At 34.4% G+C, this 23,042-nt stretch overlaps 1 protein-coding gene across 1 annotated transcript in view; it reads left to right on the top strand.

The window, feature by feature from the left end:
- CFAP47 (cilia and flagella associated protein 47) overlaps positions 1–23,042 on the top strand; it is a gene marked incomplete at both ends in the record, with an annotated part of 300,742 nt that overhangs the window by 168,175 nt on the left and 109,525 nt on the right. The window contains 2 exons of the mRNA XM_082076298.1: positions 242–353; positions 5,302–5,439. Coding sequence (XP_081932424.1) covers positions 242–353; positions 5,302–5,439 — 250 coding nt within the window. The remainder of the gene's footprint in view (positions 1–241; positions 354–5,301; positions 5,440–23,042) is intronic.

The following is a 23,042-nucleotide window of genomic DNA, read 5'->3' as shown; positions in this document are numbered from 1 at the left end:
ATACTATTACTCACGTTGAGCAGTGACTTCAAAATTTGTGCTTGATATGATCTGTATACACCAGCACTACTCTTAGAGTACAGATTCTTTTCACGTGAGTAAAGGATAGGACTTACTGATAGCATACTTTGTATCATACTCTACTTTTCTAAGCAAGTAAAATTGATAGTGTGCCTATAGTGTTCTTGCAACAGTAACTTGCTTTTGATGATTTTTCCTCTTTGTGAATTCTCTTCACCAGGTATCTTCAGATCTTTCAATGGTGGGTGGTGCGCCTGTTATTACTGTAGATCCAGACGACACAGTTGCTTACACTTTGAGTGTATCTCCGTGGAGACGAGGAATCTTTCAAGGTACAATGTAGAAACCAAATATGTAAAATTCCTATAATTTAGCAGATTAAATTTGTTTAGATCTAATGCTTCCATTTCTGTTCAACATAACCTTTCTTCTGGAAGAAAGGCTATAATTACCAGGGATACTGTTTTATAAGCTGGCTCATGTTTTTATTTGTAAAGGTTTATTACAGCTAAAAATGTAATCAGGTCCTTCAAAAATGCCTGTATATTTGCAACTTCATGCATTTAATTGCTCCCATGAAAACTGGTCCAGTAGGGACTAATGAGTTTTAATTACCACCACCTTCTTCAGTCCTAATTTAATTTTCCAAAGTATGTTGAATAGCTGTAGTTATCCTAGCATTACTAGAATCAACGATTTAAAGGCAGAGACCAAAATTTGTTTTTTCCCTTGGTTAAAGTTTCATTTGTTGATTGCAAGGCAAGAGTACATACACTGAATGTGGTGACCTCAGTTCCTTCTTTGAGATCTATGGAGGGTAGGAATATCTAATATTAACTGCAAATAATTTATGTCAGTCCATATTTATACTGATGTTTTATGATACAATAGCAAGACTATTGCTTGTTTTAAGCATGTCATGTTATTTTTTACCTTTACAGATTTTTTAAATGAAAATTTCTTTAACAATTCACATTTCATATTTTTTCAAATGCTTAGTAATAATTACACAATTATCTGGTGCTCCTTCTTTACCTCATAATCTAAAAGTCACGATTGTGAGAATGAGGCAGTACAGCCTTTTTCTTCCTTGTAGAGTAGCTATTGTAGTAACTCTCAGCTCTTGTAGTAACTCTCAGCAGATCAAAGTATGAGAGTGTGTTTGGGAAGGAATTATGGGAACAGAAGAGACCATCTTGAAGTAACTGAATGGTGCTCAGAAAACCTAGATTTGAACAACTTCTTAAATGAAAGGATTTCTGATATTGAATGGATCTCTTAATCCAAAATGCTTAGTGTATATCTTGGATTTTGTAGGTTCCTAATTCCAAATGCTTGATTCTGCCACTTTCCTAGACAATTGAGATTAATGACAGCTGTTTTCTCAACATTAAAAAGCTATTAAGTCTTGTCCCTTGAGAAGGCCAAACTAGTTTGGTCTCTGGCCATTTTAGTTTTATTATCTGTTGTGTAAAATGTAGGTAATAGTGCCATCTCAATTCACAAGCGATTTGTAAAAATAAATTAATACTTGTAACAAAGCCTGGCCTAGTGCCACAGGAAGACTTTAGTGTCTTGTTGCTAAATCTGACACAAAATTCAGTCTGTCTGATTATGGGTCAACTTTCAATGAAATTTGTGACTACTGAAAATGTTCACCAAGAAATATTGAGCATGCACTATATTTTAACTTATGCCTTTATTTCAGGCTTTAAAGATTTAGGAATATTCTCTTCTTCTGGCTTAGAAAGTCCCCAGTTATTTTATACATACTGAAAGTTTCAGTGGAAGAGGTTCCAAGGCTTCTATCATACAGCAGATTAATGCCAGGTGGTAAAAGCCATGCCTTCAAAGGGACAGAGATGACACGTGTGGACCAACATCTCTATATATTCTGTTGTCCCCTAACTTCTATTACAATGGTTTCCATTACATTTGGAAGCATCATATGCTCACTGAGTGAGAAAGAAAGTGAACAGTCTCTCTAACCTGTTATCATTTCAAAGGCTGGGAAGACATGTATGTTCTTTTTTTCAGAAAAGAGTTCATTTATTTTATGCTTTAAAATAACTTGATAGAAGGCTGCAGTTATCCTTTGGAAAGAGACAAGGCCCATTTATCTGCCATCCACTCCTGGCTCAGTGCTTGCTTCAATCACTACTTAAGAAAGCTTGTTCATTCTTCCTCTGGAGCGAGGACAGTTTCGTGTATGTCACAGAAATTTGTGCATGATCTCTTATCATTCAGCTGCTGTAGGAAGGAGAGTGGTGGAGGGAAGAAAGGCCACTGTCACTGGTTTGAAAGGCAGCAGCTGTTTCTGCTGTCTGATGTGAGGTGTGATACAAACTTAACTACCAGGTATCCTATCTTAGGTAGCATAAGTTAGGAAGTGCTTACTTTGTGGCTTGAAGGAGAATGGAAGTCGGTGTGCTTTGTACTGTGCAAGTCTGGGAAGTCATATTTGTTCCCCAAAGCAGAATTTTAGCTTCTGGGAAACTTCAATGTCAACGCTGAGATATATATGACTTTTTGGCAATTTTAGGATATTTTAACAGCCAGCCTGAAGCTTGAGGATCACAGGTGATTCAAGTGGGAATTAATTAGGACTCGGGAAACATAGTCCTTTTTAGGTTCAAGATACTACAGGCAAAGTATAATTTAAACATCCAAAAAGAAAAGTACTTTTTATAAAAGTACTTTTTATACGGTTTGGTGAATTTGTTTAGAAGGAAATAAATAATCCATGGGGACAAAATGTTCAATGATTGAATATAAAAAGCAACACTTAAAAGCTATCTGCAAAGCAAATTTTGTCCTGTGGGCATCTAGCTGAAGTCTCTGTCACAGTGCTGGTGGATGATTTCAAGTTTAGAACTCCCTAACTTGTAAATACAAAATTTTGTAGCTTTGGTGTTCTAGTACTGTTATTGTTTTATTATAATCAATTGTGATAGGACTTTTACCATATAAATTGTTGTACTGAACAAAAGGTCTGTATTTTTCATTTACATTCAAAGTCTTTTTTGTTGCAAATTATATAGCTGCAAGATTATACTTCTTTTAGTTTCCTTCTTGCTATTTTATTGTTTTTATGCTAAAAATGGGCCCGGTTCTTTGGAAAAGTCCATTTGGCAGCATTCCAATAGAGTGCTAATACTATATACTTTGGCTGTTTTGTAGCTCTATGACAGCTTTAACATAGAAATAATAGCTAATAAACATATTGCACAGATTCTGACACCAGATAAAGTTCTTCAGCAATGTTTTCTAAGTAATAGAACAATTTCCTTTAGGTTGGGTAAAGCATCTTCTACATATTACTTTATCTTTTATCAAACTCTTATTTCTGCTTTCCACAGAACCGAGCACAATTTTCCCTGTACAGACCAAAGCTCATAATGCTTGGACATTTCTTGTGCAAAAAATACACACCTGTTATAGTCAGTGCCCTTTTATCCATTAAAATTTACTAGCTTTTAAAAAGGAACTTTCAAATTTTTTGTGTCACCTTTCTTTTTTTTTTTTTTTTTTTTTAAACTGTATCTCTACTTAGTAGGCAGCACTTTCCCATGCTACTTAGAGCTTTTGAAGCCTACACTGAGGAAAAAGGACAGCATATTACAGGCCATGACCTGCCGGACGGGAGCATGTAGGACAGTTTTAAGAAAATGGTGAAAGTCATGGGAATACATTCTGGCCTGTAAATGAGCCGATTAAACTGGTTTGTTTCAGTATTTTCCCTTTGACACTTGCATGAAATCTACATTTTTAAAATACACTGTTCATTTATTTGTTTGATGGAATTCTGCAAATTGATTTATTGATCACTTTAATTTCAATGGAATCATAAAATCACATGTGGGAGGAAGACCAGCTCCATAGCTTCTGGTAGCCATTGCTGTATTTCCAGCATTTGTCTGTACCTTTGCTTTAAACACTTGCTCATCAACTGAAGCACCCTAATAAATTGAGTCTAATGCATCTGTAATAAACACAAAGTTAGAAGGAACTTCTGGTTGCTTGATTGCCAGGAATGGCTCTGGGACACCTCCGCTGGGGGGTCACTGAATTTCATGGAAGGAGGGCTGTTCTATTGGTATGTGCCACCACCTGGCAAGTTGATCCCCAGCAACCCTTTCCATCTCTCCTAGTGCAGCTGGACTTGCAAACTCCTGTGCTCTTTCAAAGCTGGATAAACCAAAACCACCATTAGGCGTAGATATTTTCACATCAAATTGTTCTGGGACTCCCATAAAAGCATATTAATTCTCCATTTCAAATTAAAAAAAGTTCCACTATAAATAACTTTCTCAAACTCATAATAAGATACAGTTATGTAAGGTCCTTTTGGGAGACCATTTTAAATAAATTCTAATGGTCTTGAATAGAAAAGTTTCTCACTGTATACTCTACTGTACTGTACTCTACTCTACTCTACTCTACTATAATATGTCACCTCCTCAAATTAGTTTTTCATTGTACATATGAGGCAAGAATTAAACCTGCAACATATACTTCTTTCAGCTTTGAAACTCCTGAGAATATCTTGAAATGCTGAGGGACAGTCATTTAGATAAAATAGTAATAATATCTAGTATTTTAAAAAAATTTGTAGATTTAAAATTCTTAATCAGAGGCACATAATGTAAGAAATAAAACCTGCTTATTCAAAGCTGGTATATCTAATCTTCCAGAGTAACATTAGTGTTATTTAAAGGAGCCATGTGCATACTACATTTTAAAAATTAGATTTTATGTTATCAAATAGCAATCTGCCAATTTAAAAATCTTGGGTTTACAATCTGTGTATTTTATCTTCCCTAAATGCTTGATTACGACTTAACATACAATACAAAAATGTATCACAGGAATGTATTAACTATTACATTTATTAACTTATGGCACTAGAATGAGTCACTGTGATATAAAAGAATAACAAAACCAATCAAGACTATGCATAGAAGATTGCACTGGAAAGATACTATTATTGCCTACCATATTTTATAATTTTAAAAAAGTTTCTTTGCTTGTATTTCTTATCAATGATCCCTACTTCAGGTGAGTAGAAAAACCCTTTTGGGAGAAAAAATGATTTATTTCACTGAACTCACTCAAGACTTTATTACCATAATTTATAATTAGATAGCTAACACCTGTAGGAGAAGCATTACTTCATTTTTTATTAGTTTTGAACTGAGGAAATACTCACACATGTCTGGCAGTCTGTTTTATAAAGCTAATGCCCTGGCTAATATAACACCTGGTATCTCTTTGCTTTAGGTATAATTTCATTTGTTGCTGAAGATGAAGACCAACAGCAGTCTCGACATAACAGCTCACCTGAGAAGACAGATGGTGAACAGGCCCTTCAGAAACTGTCAGCAGAGACACCACGAACTGTTGATGCAGCAAACATGGGTATGTTTGTTCTAATGGATAATTTCATAGCCAGTTTGTATAAACTTATAATTTATTTTTAAAATCAAATGTATATTTAGTATGCCAGGCTACATGCCTGCAGTGTTAAGTCACATGTTTATTCCAGGTATATATGAGACTTCTGCTTTTATGATTTTTGAAACATTTTAAGGAAATTTGAAGCTGAACTTTTTTTTTTTTTTTCAATGATGTCACTGAATGTCACTTAGTGTCACTTATTGTTGGAGAGGGGCAGCATTTGTTAAGTGTTTTCTTTTAAAAGTATCCAATAATATTAATAGTGCTGATGTCTAAGCAGGCCATTTCTGAAATTCACATTGCTCCACTTCATTCCGCTGTGGAAAATACTTTCTTCTAACTGTCATGACACTCCTTTGTTCAGTTCCAGTAAAGTCAAGAAGAGAAAATTTCATAATATCTGATTACTTTCACATTGTCACCTCCTAGATTATTCTAAATAGTTTCTGCATTATTTTTGAGATATTAAGTGTTTCAGAGGGGTAGTTTTGTGACTACAAATGCACACCAAATACACAAAGGTAGGAGGTTTTTGTTTGTTTTTAAATGAATTTCTTCATTTTCTTATTTACATTGCAAATAAAGCCTTGCCAATAGAACTGTGCTTTTTTTTGCTTTTAATACCTATCATAATTTGGAATGTATTTAAATGATCAAGCATTATTTTAGATGACTAAAGCATATTTCTTGCAAGGAAAGCTATCAAGGAAAGTTCTTTTTATACTATAAAGGCATTGTTTTAGTCAATATCTAGTTTTTAGGAAGTTGAGAAGGGCTTACAAATGGACATCTCTTTATTTATACCTATAATTTCACTTTAACAGAATTTATCTAGTTTTTAAAAGAATTAAGAGCTAGTTTTATTATTAATAAATGAGTTAATCCAAAGTCAATATCAGAAAGTCTTTTCTTTTATAGTGTGCTAATATATGTATGTAATCATATGTAGAGACTCAGAGATTAGTATCCCACCTCTAAAATGAAACAATCCCAAGAATTTACTATCTGTATAGACAGGGCAGAGGCAGGAAGAAAGAAGCTCAGAGAAGTGACTCTCTCTGACCACACCAGTAGCTTAATGTTGTGGTGTTTTTCTAATTCTCCCTGTTTTTTTCTGCACAAGACAAAGCCCTATCAATGGATATACATTGTCTTCTACCAGATTCGTTACCACATTTTTTTTGCTAAATATTTTATGTGAATTTTGAAACACTTTTTTTAGGCAGCTCAGACTACTGGTGTACTTAACTTTGTTGTGTGCACTCTGCTTCATTTTAACAGCTGTGTTTAAAACTAACAATAGGTAGTAAAATGATTTCTGTGATTATGTAACTCTTATACAAAATCAGATATTTTAAAATGTTATTTTGTGCAAACAGTTGACAATACAATGTGAGTTTAAAATAGAAAAGGAATAGAAGTGGAAGAAAATAGTGTAGCAGGACATGGCAAAATGCTGTTTTCAAAAGGTGACAGAAAATAATCATCATAAAACAAGCAATCAAAGAATTACAGTTTTCCCAGAGTAGTTATGGTACAGGCAAGACAGCTGCAACACTGGTAAAATAATAACAAAAAAGCAAAAGGCAAGTCAATGCTTGACAAATTAAGGGACAGGATGTTGGGAAGAAGTCTAGAAATCTTTAGTAGATTTTCAAAACCGGGGAGGGAAAAAAGTGAAAATAAATCCAAAAAGAAATTAAGAGTTTTGTGAGGACAGTACAGACTCAGTTCTCCTGTCTGTTATGTTTAAGGTGAACACTAGTACTGTTTTTCAAAATTCTGGCCTGAAGAGAGCTAGAAAGAAGAGAAAGTCCTTAAGAAGGCAGTTAGAAAGAGATTAAATAACCAGTATTTAACTTTTGTTGCTTTTCAAGGTTCAGAAATATTTTCTAGCATTCTCCTCCTACAGTGAGCTTTTTTCTTTGAATTTTAATGTACAGCAACATAGAAATTGGTTGATATTAAACCTCTCACAACACATCATTCTAAGTTTACAGAAGAAGCATTTTAACAAAGGTTAAATTAAGTTGATATATGGAGACAATACAGTAGGTATGAGAATTCACGGGTGTTATGAGGAATTATTTCTAAAAGAAATATCAAAACTGATGCCAAGTACATGGAAATATTGGAGACAGTCTTCAAATTTTCTGCAAATGTTCATGAAGTTAACTATGTTTCTGTTGTCCAAACTAAACAATTCTACTTATGAGATATTTAGGCTTTGAAGAGTTACGAATAATCAGTACAAAACTAGTAGAGGCTATAACTGAAAGTAACTGAAAATAGAATGTAAAGTAAGAATAGATGGTTAAGTGGATTTCTCAGTCCCTATCACTGACGTGAATTTAGGGAATTGTTCTTAGATAGAGAGTCCAATTAAATATCACTGTTTGTTGTTGTTGTTGTTGTTGTTGTTATTATTATTATTATTATTATTATTATTAGTGATAAGCCTTTTGCTCAGTTTTACTCCCCATTGACAACGTGAGACTGCCTGATCTACATATGCATTCGGAATATATTTTTCAAATATGTTGGTGGGTGACTAGTCTAATAACTTGCTGAAAGGGGCCAGGTAATCAGCTCTAACTCAAGTCCCTTTTTCACTACATGCTAATTTACATGGATATAATAACTACAATGGAGTGCCATTGGTAGTTGGAGCATTCTGCACACCTTGTTCATATATTGCTGTATCAAATTAGTGCAACTTATCTTTCAGTTACCATGTTTCACTAATTTTGTGCTACTGTAGAGTTATATCTTTGTTTTATTTTAACCTATGTGTTTCTGGTAAATTGTACCAACTCAAGTTTCATGACTGCTAGCAGTGCTTAGGTCATCATTTGGATTACTTTCTAAAATGGACTTAAAGTAGGAAATGAAGTGACTCTTCCCTAGCACAGTACTGCTTAATTAAAAAACAAAAACAAACCACTGATTTTTTTCTGCAATACAGAAGACATACCATTGCAATGCCCATATCCTGGGAACTTCAAGCTTCTTTCTCACCTTTAAATCAACCAGCTGCTTCTAGTCATTTCACAAAACATTCTCTTCCATTGGAACCATTCATTTGTACTAGACGTCTATAACCAGGGAAAGTATCTGCTGAAAATGGCTGAATAGAAATGGAAGGTAACAAGCTATGATCTAACTTATATAACAGTCATCGTCTTTTTTTAAATTTACTTCAAAGAGGAACTAACAGAATCTTAGCTTTATCCTACATAGCTTCCTTTTTACACCTATTTCATTACTGTAGTTTTTAACAAAAATTAAATACTCTATGGCTTTTCAGGGTAGAATGACTGATGGTTATTTCTGAGATTCAGAATTTCTTAATTGCAGGGTGCGTGCCATTAATAGAAAGCAAATCACTTACATTTGAACAGAGGTATCACACACTGAAGAAGTGCATATGAGAGCTGAGAATCCCCAGAGATACTGTTGCTGATGTGGGGTAGCAGAAAATAGAGGACTTCTGATGTAGAGAAAATAATATACAGACTTTAATCGGTAGAGGCCAAAACAAGTGTGAGGTTGTCCATAGCTGAATAAGGTTAGGAAAAAACCTCTAATGATAAATTACATGTAGACAAAGCATTTTTGTGTTGCTGTCACTCAGTGAAAATTATGCCTTTTAAGCGTACTAGAAACTGTTACCTTGTTATACACACCTTGATATTCAATATCATCTTCAGCTACACACACATATGCATTATGTAAGTATGAATAGACGTATTTACTTTTTTTTCTTCTCCAAATTACGTGGTATTACTGAAGAAGATGATAATTTCTTGAACAGTTTTCTTATATTCTTTTCATAATTTGTACCAACAACCCTCATTATGCTCTTCCAAAATGCTAATGATTCTGAAATTTGTTCATGACTTTTTTCTCCTTCAGATGCTGTAAAGAAAAAGCACATTTAGAGCTTACAGTGAAAACCATTGATACGGCAACTCTCATAACAAATCCTTTTTATTCTGCCTTATATCAGAGGAAAATAACAAAACAAAACCAAAACCAACCAAACAAAAAAGCCCCGCAGGAAACAAACCCAAACAGAAAAATGTCTGCAGGACAGATTTAATGACAGGGGCTTACCCCTTTCTAAACTGACATGGATTTTCAGTTCTTTTCAAAGCATATTTCTGTCTTTCAAGAGAAGAGGTCCTATGTTTTGTTTTGTTTTGTTTTGTTTTTCTCATGGGAGCCAATAATAAACCCAGGCCAAGTGACTGCTAAGACTTGAAAGTAGAATGCAGCTGGTCTTTAATATAAATTTTACACTTACATATTCCTGTATACTGAAGTGCTAAAAGAATAAATATTAGTCATTAATAGATACTTATTTCATGATCTGAGCAAAAGCTACAAAGCCTATGCTTGTCAAAACTTGCTCTCAAATTAAAGAAAATTGTTCTGCTCTACTGTGGAGCCCATGGCATCTTCATAAGCTGAACTGCCCTGTGTTGGGCACTTTGCTATGTAGCAGGTGGGCAATGGGCAGGGTGTTTGGCTCGGTTTCTGCCAGGTCAGCTCAGCCATCCTCAGGAATTTGATCCAGCAGCTCCCCTGTAAAGAAAAGTGTGAAGGTGGTGAAGTTGCTGCAATGACTAAGACTTGCACAGCAACAGCAAACCTGCCCCTCCTCCTTCAAAATCCCCCCCTTCAGCAGTGAGCCCCAGCAGAGAGCTGGCACTTAAGCAACAGCTTTTAATGTTCCTGCCAGTGGTGATGTCTGACAAAGCTGAGCGCTACAGATGCAAAATGTTTGTTTGTACAACACAGGGGAATTTTGCATGTGCTGTTGTCTTATTCTGGCTGCCCTAAGCATTGCCTTTATCAAAAGATTATACTTCCTATTGTTTTGTTCTTATGGGATGCATTTACATTTTTATGCCACTGCCAAGTTTTTGAATTTCTTTGTACTTGAAAGGCATAACGTAAAAAAGATACACTACTTGTGAGTAAGCCATGATAAAAAGCATATTCAAAGTGGTTAGGCCAGGCATTCATTTTGGCAAAGCCTGTTTTAATTATCTTTTTTAGAGCTAATTTATCCTTCAACTAGGCCTTCAATGACAGGTGACGTTTTCTAGTCTCAGTTGTTATTGTACCTCTCATGATATGTCTATGATAGTGACGTGTCTTTCCGTTATCTTTAAAAACAACTGCTTCCAAGCAGGTTAATTGAGGAATTGATGCCTTTGAAAGGTAACGATACCTGCACACGTTGTCCTCCTGGACTTTCAGGATTGAAATCAATCCCTGAGAGCTGAACATCTGTGGGAGCACACTGAGGTATTCACATATGGAAGATAATGAAATTATTTCTTTGTTCTAGCCATTGCTAAAGGCAATTAAGAGGAAAACAGTGTTCAGAATGGCAACAATTTAAATCTAGAGTTCGTATTTATTAATGATAATTACTTAAAAATATCATAAGAACTGAGTATATAATGGTAAATATTAGGATTCATTCAGGATTAATGCAGTAATATGATTAATGTACCCTTAGTATATTAAAGGTATAATTGGTATATCTCACATACATATTTATTTCCAAAATTAGCATCTTTCTAACAGGAATATCCTTAAAAATCGTTTTGAGTTATCTACCTCACAAATTTTGATTGTGTAGTTAAGCTATTTTTCAGTTTAATCTGCACACTGTACGTCCAAACATATTGTGCTCCACCTTCAGATTAGTTTGCTTTTATTGAGTCTCCATTTTCAGGAAAAAAAAAAAAAACAAACCAACCACACAAACAAAAAAAAAAAGCCCACGTTACAACAGGAATATCCAAAGAAAATAATCCCCATGTAAACCACATGCTTATTTGAAAATGTAAAATACCAACCAGGGCTTGCTTTTTTTGATAGCATTTTAGCATTTGCAGCTATACTTCTGCTTGTGCATACAAGCTTTTGAGGATGGTTTGGCATATGTAAAACATTAAGGATTAGACCATTTTTTGTTTTTTCCTTTGTCGAAAAGAATGTTCAGTTATTGTTAGCTTTCTCAGTAGGTGCCCTTCTGCAGTACTGCAGTCTGCTAAGTGTTATCCATTTTCCTGTGCCCTTTTGAGACTCAGAACAGCTTGACTTCCCTAATAAACTAACATGTTGTTTTGAAACAATTCAGATGTAGCAATGCTTCAAGGACCTGTGGCCCACAGTGAATTTTGTGGGGCATGGTATGTGTGCAATTAAAAATCTGTGCAAACAAAGCATGGCAGCACATTTTAAATTAATAACAAAAGCAATCTGTAGTTGCTCACAGTGTAAGGCTGCTGGTGAACTTTAGGTTACATCGTCCTTCATGCAGCAGGTGTTTTAGTATCGCTGTGCTGAGAAGGCTGGTAATGTTGCATCTGCCCTCACCACAAATAAGTCAGTCTGTTTGTAAACCTGTACATCTGTATATTTTTCAAAGTCATAGCATGTAGGATTGCATTTGCATATAAACAGATTACGTTTTCTTACCTAATTAAAAATGTCTTGGTATGCATTTTGCTTGTTCTGATAGTCTATATGAACTGTACACTTTGTTTCTGAGAAACACATTCATTCTGTCATGTATGACACATTTCAAATATTTGTCTATATGAGGAATTCTGTCAGTTAGTAGCCTATTTAATAAAAGAATATTCTGAAAAAAAAATCCTGAGCAAAAATAATGGTTGTAGTTGCCATGGTTACGTGGCTAGATGTACTCTGGACTTCTGCCTGTCCCTGTCAAGTTCACCTGTGCAATGACAGGCATGACTTGCACCTTGCTGAACTGAAACAGTGCAGCGGGACCACACTTACATTTCTTCTATTTCTAATCCACCCTTCAGCAACAGGGCTAATGTGATAGGTCCAAGTGTAAACCCTTGCTAGGATTCTGTGACAGAACACATTCAGAGTGATATAAAAAAATAACATGTTTGAAACAATATAGTAAATGAGCTAGCAACAGAGCAGTAGTTTCTTTATAGCCAATGCCCTTGCTATTAGGTTTGAGATGCTCTGTACCTAGGTCATCATTTTGCCTTTCCTACTTTGTCATGCCTGAAAAAAAAAATTATTTTACCCCTTAGCAAGTAATAAATTATAAACACACAGAGAGCTCATAATAGACATGGAAAAGAACACTAATATTTACCAGTTCCTCACAGTCATAACTATGTCTGGGGCAGAAGATAATGTGGTGAGGAAAGGACAAGGGAAAGGTCCCTATCAGTCTCCTCTGTTCACGTTGTTTCGATTGCTATGGGCTGTGAAGGTATGCACTGAGCTAGAAAACAAGAAGAAAACCTAGAAACTTTATAGTCTAATACTTGGGACAGTTCATAAAAAGTGGAGTTCAAATAAAATATGTGATTTTTGTAGTCTTTTACAGTACTGTGGGTTTTTTTACTATCTAGATAATACTTGAGTCTGTTACATGAATCTAAATATTATGACACATTCAGATAATGCTAACATCGAAAATATTCCCTAAGAGCAACCACCTTCAATATCTTGTTACTTAAGGGTGAGAACAATTTCCTTCAAGGTGTATGTTCAGTCCTTCAGGCAGAGGAAAGAATTGCATTTAGGTTCTGAGACCCTTGCAGAGCAATCCAGCACTTAAGCTATTGTATAAATAGAGTCACCAATGGAGACCAAAGTTTTTATATTTTTTATATTTTTTGTTTGTTTGTTTTTTGTTGCAAGTGTCTGAAAACCGAGCAGTTCAGAAATATCAATTAAAATATTAGATTCAGTCAAAATTATGTTTTTAAGATGACAGGGAACATATTGATTTGCAACAGGAGAAAATAAAACACATTTCTCCATCCAATCAAATTTATTTTTTTCATTTTACCATCAGGCTCCCCCACAAGGATTATTATTATTGTAATTCTATTACAAGTAGTGCTGTGCTTTTATAACTATGCAAGTTTGCATCACATACTACTGACATTGTCTGCCTTTGAAGCTATAAATGACTTGTTCCTGAAGACTTCTTGTGATTAGGTATTTCTAGTTGTGTAAGGCATGTGTTTTGTTAGTAAAAAAACCTATAAGTTCACCTTGTTTTGTCATGGATGAATTTCTCTCAGATCTTCTTGTTCACTCAGTAGCCTGCTGCTGGAATTTCCGAAGGATTTTTATTTCTATAGGAGCTGCAAAATAAATGGCCTATATAGAATTCTGGCTTTTAATTTATCCCAGACACTGGACATTCCTGCATTCTCTTACATTCAGTTATGAGGTAGGTTTGCCTAACTAGCCAGTAAAGGACCATTCTAACATTTTTACTGAGTAGGCAATAGATAACCATTGCAGCGATTTGTTTGTTATGGTGTCTACTGTCACTCTCAAAATATTTATATTGCTTTTTCTGTGGAGACAGGAGACTCCTAATTTTTCTTGACATACTTATGAAATTATAAATGTTAGGGAACTACTGTTTCCCACTGTGGCAAAAGATAGATGGCATTTTATATGTTATCCATGAGTGAGAGTTTGTGTGTGCAAGAAGCATAACTGAGAGATTTGAATGAACTTTCAAGGCATTATTTAGTTCTGTTTATGGCATTTGGCACTAATTTTGTAGTAGTACTTTCCCTGTGGAAGGGTTTTTGTGGATTGTGTGGAAAGAAGCTCACCAACTATGTCTGTTCTTTTGGTATGGTTTATCCCTGTTTATCTTTCTCTAATATAGCTCATTAAACCTTCCTACAAAACATTCATATATTCACAAATAATCATTCCCTTCATGTTCAAATATACATTTCAGAGTGGGTATGTAACTGGTTTGTGTTGATTACCAGTACTGATGACTAGAAGGAAAAGTCTCCACCATCGCAGTCATAGACTGGAGCATATTCGGTTGCTGTGTGACATTTGCATTATCACAGTGTGGGTTAACCAGAATTCATTTTTTTTTCTGTGAACACTCTACTGTTTCTGTTTCAACTGTTTTGCCCAATTTTGTACCAATAAATTTCTAGAGAGATTGTGTAGCTTTATTTCTTACTCCTTATAATGTCTTGTGTGTCACAGTGGGTCTATTAAAAGCATGATTTGTAAGTTCTATGTTGCAGATCTGATCCCAAAGATCTTTCATACAATCCTTGCTTTTCTATAGGAAAGTGAAGAGATGAACAGGTAAAAAATGCCAGCAAGTTCTACAGGGATTTCTGTGTCCTGTATGTTTAGAGTTTTCCAGTCCAAGTTCAATTGTTTTGCATACTGTTAATTTATCAGACTGTTAATTTATCAGACTGTTTGCATTTATACTGGAAATCGGGAATTATCCTTGAAAACAAACTTTAAAAAGTGTTCATTTTACAATTTGGAGATTTTTTTTTCATACTGAATAGTACAGAATGGTGTTTGCTTCTTTTTTTTTTAAGAAAGATGTACTTTTTCTTTTTAAATTTGAAGATGTACACTGCATTCAGATTCCCTATTCTAGAATATAAATCAACATTGTTATTACTCTTAGTAAGTGATATAATATTGTACTCAAATAGTATTACTTACTGTACAATATTGCAATTAGCATTACATTGTTTTGAAGTGTAAAATGTATATTTTTAAAAATATATTTTTTTCTTTAGGCTTCACATAGTAGTCACATTGCGTTTACAGTAAATTAGGCTTTTTATCTAGAAGTAGTTTTACAGCTACACATAAAAAAACATCTAGTACAAATGTTTTTTATGTCACTATTGTGGATGTGTGCAATACTACTAAATAATGTGCAGGACACAGGACCTAGCAAGATCTAACATTGAATTTTTTTTAAAAAAGTGCATAGTGTATATGAAATATGACAAATGTGCATATGTAAATTGCTGTCCAGTCATTTTCATCTGGCAATGCCTCATGCCCCCTTATGTTCATGTTACTAGTATTTCAGACTCAGATTTCACGCATGTTTAAAAACGTAGCCCCTAGTAATGAGAAACCTCATGGAAAAGCTGCAGTTCAGTAAGAACAAGAACAGTTATTCCTGGGGTTTTGGGGAGTATACAAAAGCTTATTGTGTTTTTGACTATTAGAATAAACTATAAAAACAGGATTAGCATTCCTGGTAAGATATTAAGTTAAACTTGTGCTATTTAGGAAAAAAGCTTCTGCTTACATATTTTGAGTGATATATGTTGAATGTTAGAAAGAATTAAGGGATTGCTTTCACTGAACTCTCTGGATTTATCAGTTATCCACATCTTATTTGTCCAACAATATATTAAGAAATTAGTAAGAGCAACCTGATAAAGAAAGTTCTGCATCTGTAAATATGGCAGATAATATCCATGAAATTAATGAAGGGTTGGTTTTATTTAGTGTCAAAATACATGAACATAAAGCTCCTCTACTTGAAGATTAATAGCATTTGACTTAATCACTTCTTATTTTATTGAGAACATAAATTTCTCACACAACTCTACAGTAGGTTTTGCTGAAATCCAATGAAAATCTGTCCACTTCATCATTGTGGTCAGGATTCCATTTCATATAACTTGTTTTATGTTATATGGTTGTATAGAGAAATAAATATAGTTTTCCTAAAATGACCTAGGTAGTCAACAAAAACATGTTAAAGAGGTCATTAAATTGTACTCTCTAATAAAGGACCACACCATTTTTATCCCAGACGAATAGTGCCTTTTTGTGTGTGTGGTGTTGCTTTTTGTTCCCTGTTTGCATTGCATTAGTTGAATGGGACTAAAATGCCTATTCTGTAGCAGAGCTTGGAAAGGAAAGTGATCCAAATTCCAGTGAACTTGATTAAAAATTTCCTTTTGAACTAGAAAGGTTATGCTGAAAAAGAAAATAAATGGACACTTGTCAGATTTAATGCCTTTGCACTTGCCTGTGTTTTCAAGAAATGTGACAGTAAGATTGTATTAAAGTTGATAAAATGCTTTTGGTTCATTTCATGTTTTTACCATACCATCTGTATTATGGAAAAATTAATTTTTATTGGTAAATACAGATTTTTTTTTTTTTTCCTAATGAATGGTGATCTGTAATCACTTTGTAGGATGCATGAGTATAATTTTTGTAATTCTGGATTATCTTCACTTAGGAAATATGCATTCTTAGCCTTAAGATTTAGTATTTTTTTTTTTTTTAAAGAAACTACATAGGTTTAGCCTGCTAGAGCATAGTAGAGAGTTTAACAGTAAACCCTGTCAGGAAACAAGATATCTTCTCACTGAAGTCTCATGTAGGTTCATGTAATAAATCAAAGTTAACTTATAGTTAGGATGTGTGATGTTCACCATTTCTCAGGTCTTCTAGATGTTTTTAACAGATGCTGAATTCCAAGCTGAGAGATATAGATCTTTTAGGGAAATATAGCAAATGATTTTACAATAGCTTCTAAATTCCAAGATAATTTCTATAATTCAATTGATTCAATGGCATTTGCTTCTCAAATGAAAGACTTATGCTGCTTAATAGCGTGTAGCTTTTAAATACCTTGCATGTACAGCAGCTCATAAGAGCAGTTACTTGCTTGTGTGACATAATACTAGTATAAAATGACTAAATTTGTCTTCAGTAAACTTATTTTGAATTTACTGTGTTGATAGTAATAGACTTTGACTCAAAATTTCATAACAAAGAGCGTTTAACCATGGCGTATTACACCTAGAGAGCACAACAGCCAGAGGATTTAAAAATAAATTCTAATAGGTCTTAGCTGCTAAGATTTAAAACCAAAATATTTGCTAAGCCTTTACAATAAATGCCATATTTGTGAGTACACTTCTGAGATTTAAGAATATGTGATGCTTTTCTGCTGCCTCTTTTATTTGACTGACAGTTTGATCTTCTGCCTGTCACAAGACATTGTTTCACTATTATACTTTTATATTTAATTCAATAACTTGTGTTTAACAATTGGCTACTTTATGGTTTGTTTTTTTTTTTTTTCCACTTTTCTTCAAAAGTATATTGACTTGTTCTTGTCTCTCTCCCTCCTTTGGAATTATCTGCTTATTTTACTCTTAAACTAGATTCCCCTGAGTAACTCCTCCACTTAGCCTGATCTTCTTTCTTTGACACATTGTTGAACTAAGGTAATTATAACAATTGAATAACATTCTTAAAGCAAATATAATTTATATTTACATTAGAAGTGAAAAAGCATTTAAAAAGTGTGTTAGTATTCCAAGCAACCAGATCACTTCACTATATAAACTCCAATTATATCAATTTTTTTCTAACTAGTGAAAAGTTACGGTTCCTCTTGCTTGCTTTTCAAACTTCTAAAACCAGTGCATCATAACTAATAAAGTACCATCTTCCTACAAATTACCTCAAAGATTCTGCTTGTGATGATGGTTTGATTTTGAGTTTACCATTTGAGACATGTTAATCTTCTAGGCTAAGAACTGTAAAAACAGGCAGTAAATGTCTAATACTGTAAAAGCAAAGTTTTGAGAAAGACGTGATTTCTGAGGTGCAGGCCACTCCCAAATATACAGCCCATCCTACTTGAAACCTACTGGTGCTCCCCAAAGGTGCTCAGTTTATTTTCAGTGCCTCACGCGTGACAAATTCCTTATGCAGTAGAGTGTTTCATCCCCTAAGTGTCCATTTCACCCTGTCTCTTCCCAGAGTATTCAGTGGCTTATGATGCAAGTCTGGGGTTCTTTTCAGTGTGTGGCTATATAGTATTACTAAAGAAGGCAAGGTCAAGAAATGCAATTGACCTTGTGCACCTACTTTGGTAAGGTTTGTGACAGTCCTTCGAATCTATTCCTCCAAATTTTATTCCTCCAACTATTAATATGGTAGAATATTCCCCCTGTACCCCCATTCCAGAAATCCAGTGAGTTTTCAACTCTTGTGTTGCTGATTTTTGATCTCTACATTTACTAGTGTCACAAGTACTTGGTGTTTGGATGGCATTCTGGCAGATGATCTGAATTTACTTGCCATGTCACAATTTCCTCAGAAAAAGAGCCAGATCAGACCCTGATTTCTTCCCCAGTGTGTACCAGCAGAAAGGTCCGTGTGTCACCAATACATAGCTGATAGCAAGCTGGTTTAAATTTCATGGAACATACATACATGCCCTGGATAAGTGCAGAACGCAATACAAATATAGACTAAAAAAATACCCTCTTGAAAGGGAATAACAATATTTGCCATATGTATGTTTTATCACCCAAATGCAAGGGAGAAGGAAGAGCTGTGACATCATAATTTTAAGGCACTGAGATTTTATAAAAGGCTTCAAGAATCTTCCAAGTAAAAGATATATTCTTTTTTCAAAATCCCATAGACATAGCAGATCTGCTGGATCACTTTTTTTTAGGCTGTTACCTGGGAGATGGAGATGAGAAATTGTCCTTATGCAGGTTCACCTAGAGCAGATCACACAGGAATGCATCCAGGTGGGTTTTGAATGTCCCCAGAGTCTCTGTCTCTGGAGACATTCAAAACCCGCCTGGATGCATTCCTGTGTGATCTGCTCTAGATGAACCTGCTTTAGCAGTTGGGTTGGACTAGATGATCTCCCGAGGTCCTCTTCAATCCCAACCATTCTGTGATTCTGGATTTATGGAGTAAAGTCATTGAAATCAGAAATTATGTTTACAATATCATACTGGAGTGATATTAACAGCATGGAAGACTGAACTTGGAAGGTATCAACAGCATTAGTTGTCTGTTTATTTGAAATAAGCTGTCTGTGGAGTTAAAATTCTCTCTTCTCCTTACAGTTTAGGAGAAAATTTATGGAAAAGGAATATCATTCATGGGTTAGTGGTATTTGAGTTTCCACTGTTTCTCAAATCTTCATTTGAGAAGAAGGCTTTGAAGGCAGAAAAAAAGAGTTCCTGAGATTGTGCATAAGAGATCAGATGCTTTTTTCAGAGATTTGTTTCCTTGTGATCATAAGTAATTCCAAGGGCCAAAATATGGTTTTGATTTTAGATTTTACAAGATTGTTTCATTTCTGTTTCCAAATTTTCCCAAGTGACAAAGGCTTTGGGGATGCAGTCATGACCTAGTTTAGGACAAGTCCTAAACTAGGAAACCTACTCTAGCTTATAAATTTCCCTCTTGTAGAAGGTCCTTTGTCAGCAATCCTATCTATATGTATTATATTAACTTGAAAAATCTCAATTAGTTCAATATTAAGTACATTTTTACACATGAAAGCATCATAATCTCATTTTAAATTGCAGCATTTAGAAGTGTACCACTTTCATACATCAACTCCGATATAGGTGAACAAACTAAAGCAAGCTTCAAACCTCAGTGTCGCTTTAGTACTGTCCCTCTCTATGACTTAAGTTTGATGCGAAATATCAGTCACACCCTATAAAAGTTTCCCTAAAAAAATTATAACGTCATATCCTTTAAGAACAAGATTAATGTATGAGGAATACAAGCAGTGTTGTTGGGGATACATTAAATGAATATTCATTTAAACATTAGGGTTACTCAGATGTGTTCAGCTGAGAGCAAAGTTTATTTTGCCATGTAATGCAAAAGTATTTTTAAAAGCTATAAATATTGATTATATTGAAAAAGTGTAACCCTTAGGTGAGAAAATGCATGAGCTCAAGCAGTTGGTTAGTTATGGATGTTTTGTTTGCATGGGAGCAGAATTAAGTCTAAATTTTGATTTATCCTGTGCTGTCAGTGACAAGATCTTTACATATTGAAAACTATTACATATTTACATAATGTAAGGAAGTAGACAAAATATATTTTAATATGTATTTTTAAATTTACATTTTGCATTCTGTGAAGTCTTGTAATATACTATGAGAATAGCATTAAGGGCACCCACTCAAAGAGAATTTAGTTAACTACCAGCCTGGAAAATATTTTGTGGAAAGAAGAGCTTAAGCTGTATTATTCCTTTGCTTGTTATTGCTAAGAATGTGTGCTTAAAGACACATCTAAGTGTATTTTTGCTGTTTTATTGCAAGCTGTAATTGAATCTAATTTATTTATTTTTATTGCTATATTAGCTCTGCCAATATTAGGTTCAAATGCTATGGAAAGAGAGCATGTTGAATTTGAAAATATCACTTTAATTCAGCTTCTTGTTTAAATAACCATACTTTTGATGCCAGTGTGAGAAGCCTGATGAATTAGGATAAAATATTTCAAATAAATTAATTTTATTTAGCAATACAATTGCAATTTCTCCATCATGTCCATATCCACCTCCCTCCCAAATCACCCTTGAAGTCTACCATTTTCAGGAGTCCAATCCAAATCTTCCTTTATCGTCGATGATGTGTAATTCAGCTCAATGATATGGAGCTGTGTTCCAGTAAGGAGAGAAGAATCTTTTCTATTTTTAGGCCAGTAGATAACTGCTGATGCTTGACAGCACATTCAATGGCTGGTGTAGCAGACACAGGATGAAAAGTAATTTAAAGGAAAGGACAAGGGAAGGGGATAGATAGAACAGAAATTTCAGTTTGTGACTGATATGGAAGTAAGATATTCTCATCCAAGTGAGTAGAGAAAAACATCTTCTGCGTATAAGGAAGGGGATTTTGGAATTGATAATTTTTCAGGGCATGATATGAAGTATAAGATTAAAAGTGTATGGCTTACAATGGTGATTTGTTAAGCAGAATTTTTAAAAATTTACAATAAAATGTAGAGATCACACACAGGAGGGGCAGCTTATTTACATCACTAAAAAGAAGTAGGACAAGACCCAGACTGAATGGATTACAAAAGGATGTTCAACTATCTGGAAGAAAACCTGATGATTTTGGTATATAATATAACCTAGAATGAGACTGTGAAAATTTTAACCTGAAATGTTCATTGAAGGCTCAAATTTAATTTTCATGAGAATTGTAATTTAGTAGTCCTGTGTTTTAAACACAGAGCTTTCTATTCACAAATGTAACTATTGAAGATAAATATTAGTTGAAGAAATTGACTTATTGTCAAGGAATGGATACAGAAATATGTCTAGGTTTTGTTTTGGTTTATTTTTTATTCTCCCCTCAAATTCAGGGTAACAACATGTAACAGAAAGTAAAGGGCTTTCTATGCTTCCATGTACACAAAAAGAAGATTTACAAAATTATCAGGGAAAGTTCTAAAAAGCTAAATATAAGTAAGATTTTCTGTAGTGATGCTGAATGAATTTGCATTAGTTACCATATGGAAGATGCTTGTTTGTCTGAACCATTAATGACAGATTCTTGACCCTAACTGGCAAGGACAAAAGGCTGCTGACCAAGGGTGGGACCAAAAGAGAATGTAGTGGAGGTTAAATAATTAAGTAGATTCTTATGTTCAGAAGATTTATGCTCACTTCTTTTTAGTTGTGATTTCCCTTTGAAGTACTGACTAAACTTTTTGTTTGCTTTATGAGCTCTGACAAAATCATGACCTGATGGTTGCTTAAAGCAGGATAAGGATTTTTATTTGTCATTGAAATCCCAGAGTGAGATGATAAAGAGATACAGGCCTAAAGTCAACCAGGGTTTATCTAATACCACATCAAAATATGGTGCTCAGGGCCTAAGAAGAGACTTTAAATGCATGAAAAATGTCAATGCAAGTTTAGAAAAGTGGGTGTATAGATAAGCATGAGTTCATACTTGTGTTTGCAGTAGTATACTCTGATTTGAGTTCTTCACAGAGTTCTATGATCACATTCTGGACTGAGATGTTTTATGTGGAGAAAAAAGCATAATCATAAAACAATGTCATCAACTTGGGACATTTTTGTATCAGAATAAACATTTAATGGGCCAGAGAGAAAAAGAGGTGTGCAATTTTTTTTCTGCCTGTTTATTAACACATGTAGAAAACAGAGACAGATTAATCTTGTTCTGTGAGTTCAGAATGAGCCATCTCTGTTTCGGCATGAGTATATTGAGATTATCTCCATTGCTTGTGAAGTTTCAGCCTGGTTTTCCCAATATCTACTATCTGGTAAGGTAAAACTCTTTAAAAATACCTAACAGAAGCCAGCAAAAGAACTCCCCACACCCCCATCTTTCTACTCTATACATTAACAAAAGAAGTTCTAATACTAGATATGTTTTCAGCTGTAAAGTTCTTCTTCAGGTTTAAAACACCTAGACAGAAGGAAAGGTCAAGAGCAATTGTTGTGATCTTAGTTTGCTTTTGTTAACATTTTTCCAGGGAGCTAAAGCTTTAGTGTAGATTTTTATAATTTTGCAAGTGACTTTTAAGTATTCTCAGGGTAAAAAGTACGTTCTCCCTTGTGGATTGTGTTGGCAAGAGGAGAAAAATTAGTAAAATTAGGCTACAATTGCTGGAAAATGAAGCTACTTGAAATCAATTAACTTTGGGCTAGCCCATTCAAATTAACTGTATGGATAAAGACCTGAGGTGGGACTCATCTATAAAGAATGGTATCAGGTTTACAGCTAAGTGAGGGCAAAGCCCTAGGTTTTATGTTTTCAACAGTGCAAGTGGACAGCAAAGCAACCATTCAGCGATGTTTTCACTGAGTGAAAGTTGACAGAACATAGAAGTTTATACAACTGCAAGAGTTAATATTAAACAATGCTTGCAGGAATGTAATGAGT

Source organism: Streptopelia decaocto (assembly GCF_964273445.1).
Source record: "Streptopelia decaocto genome assembly, chromosome: 1".
Classification (NCBI taxonomy): Eukaryota; Metazoa; Chordata; class Aves; order Columbiformes; family Columbidae; genus Streptopelia; species Streptopelia decaocto.
Note: the sequence above shows the minus strand (reverse complement) of the source record. Positions and strands in the feature narration are given on the sequence as shown.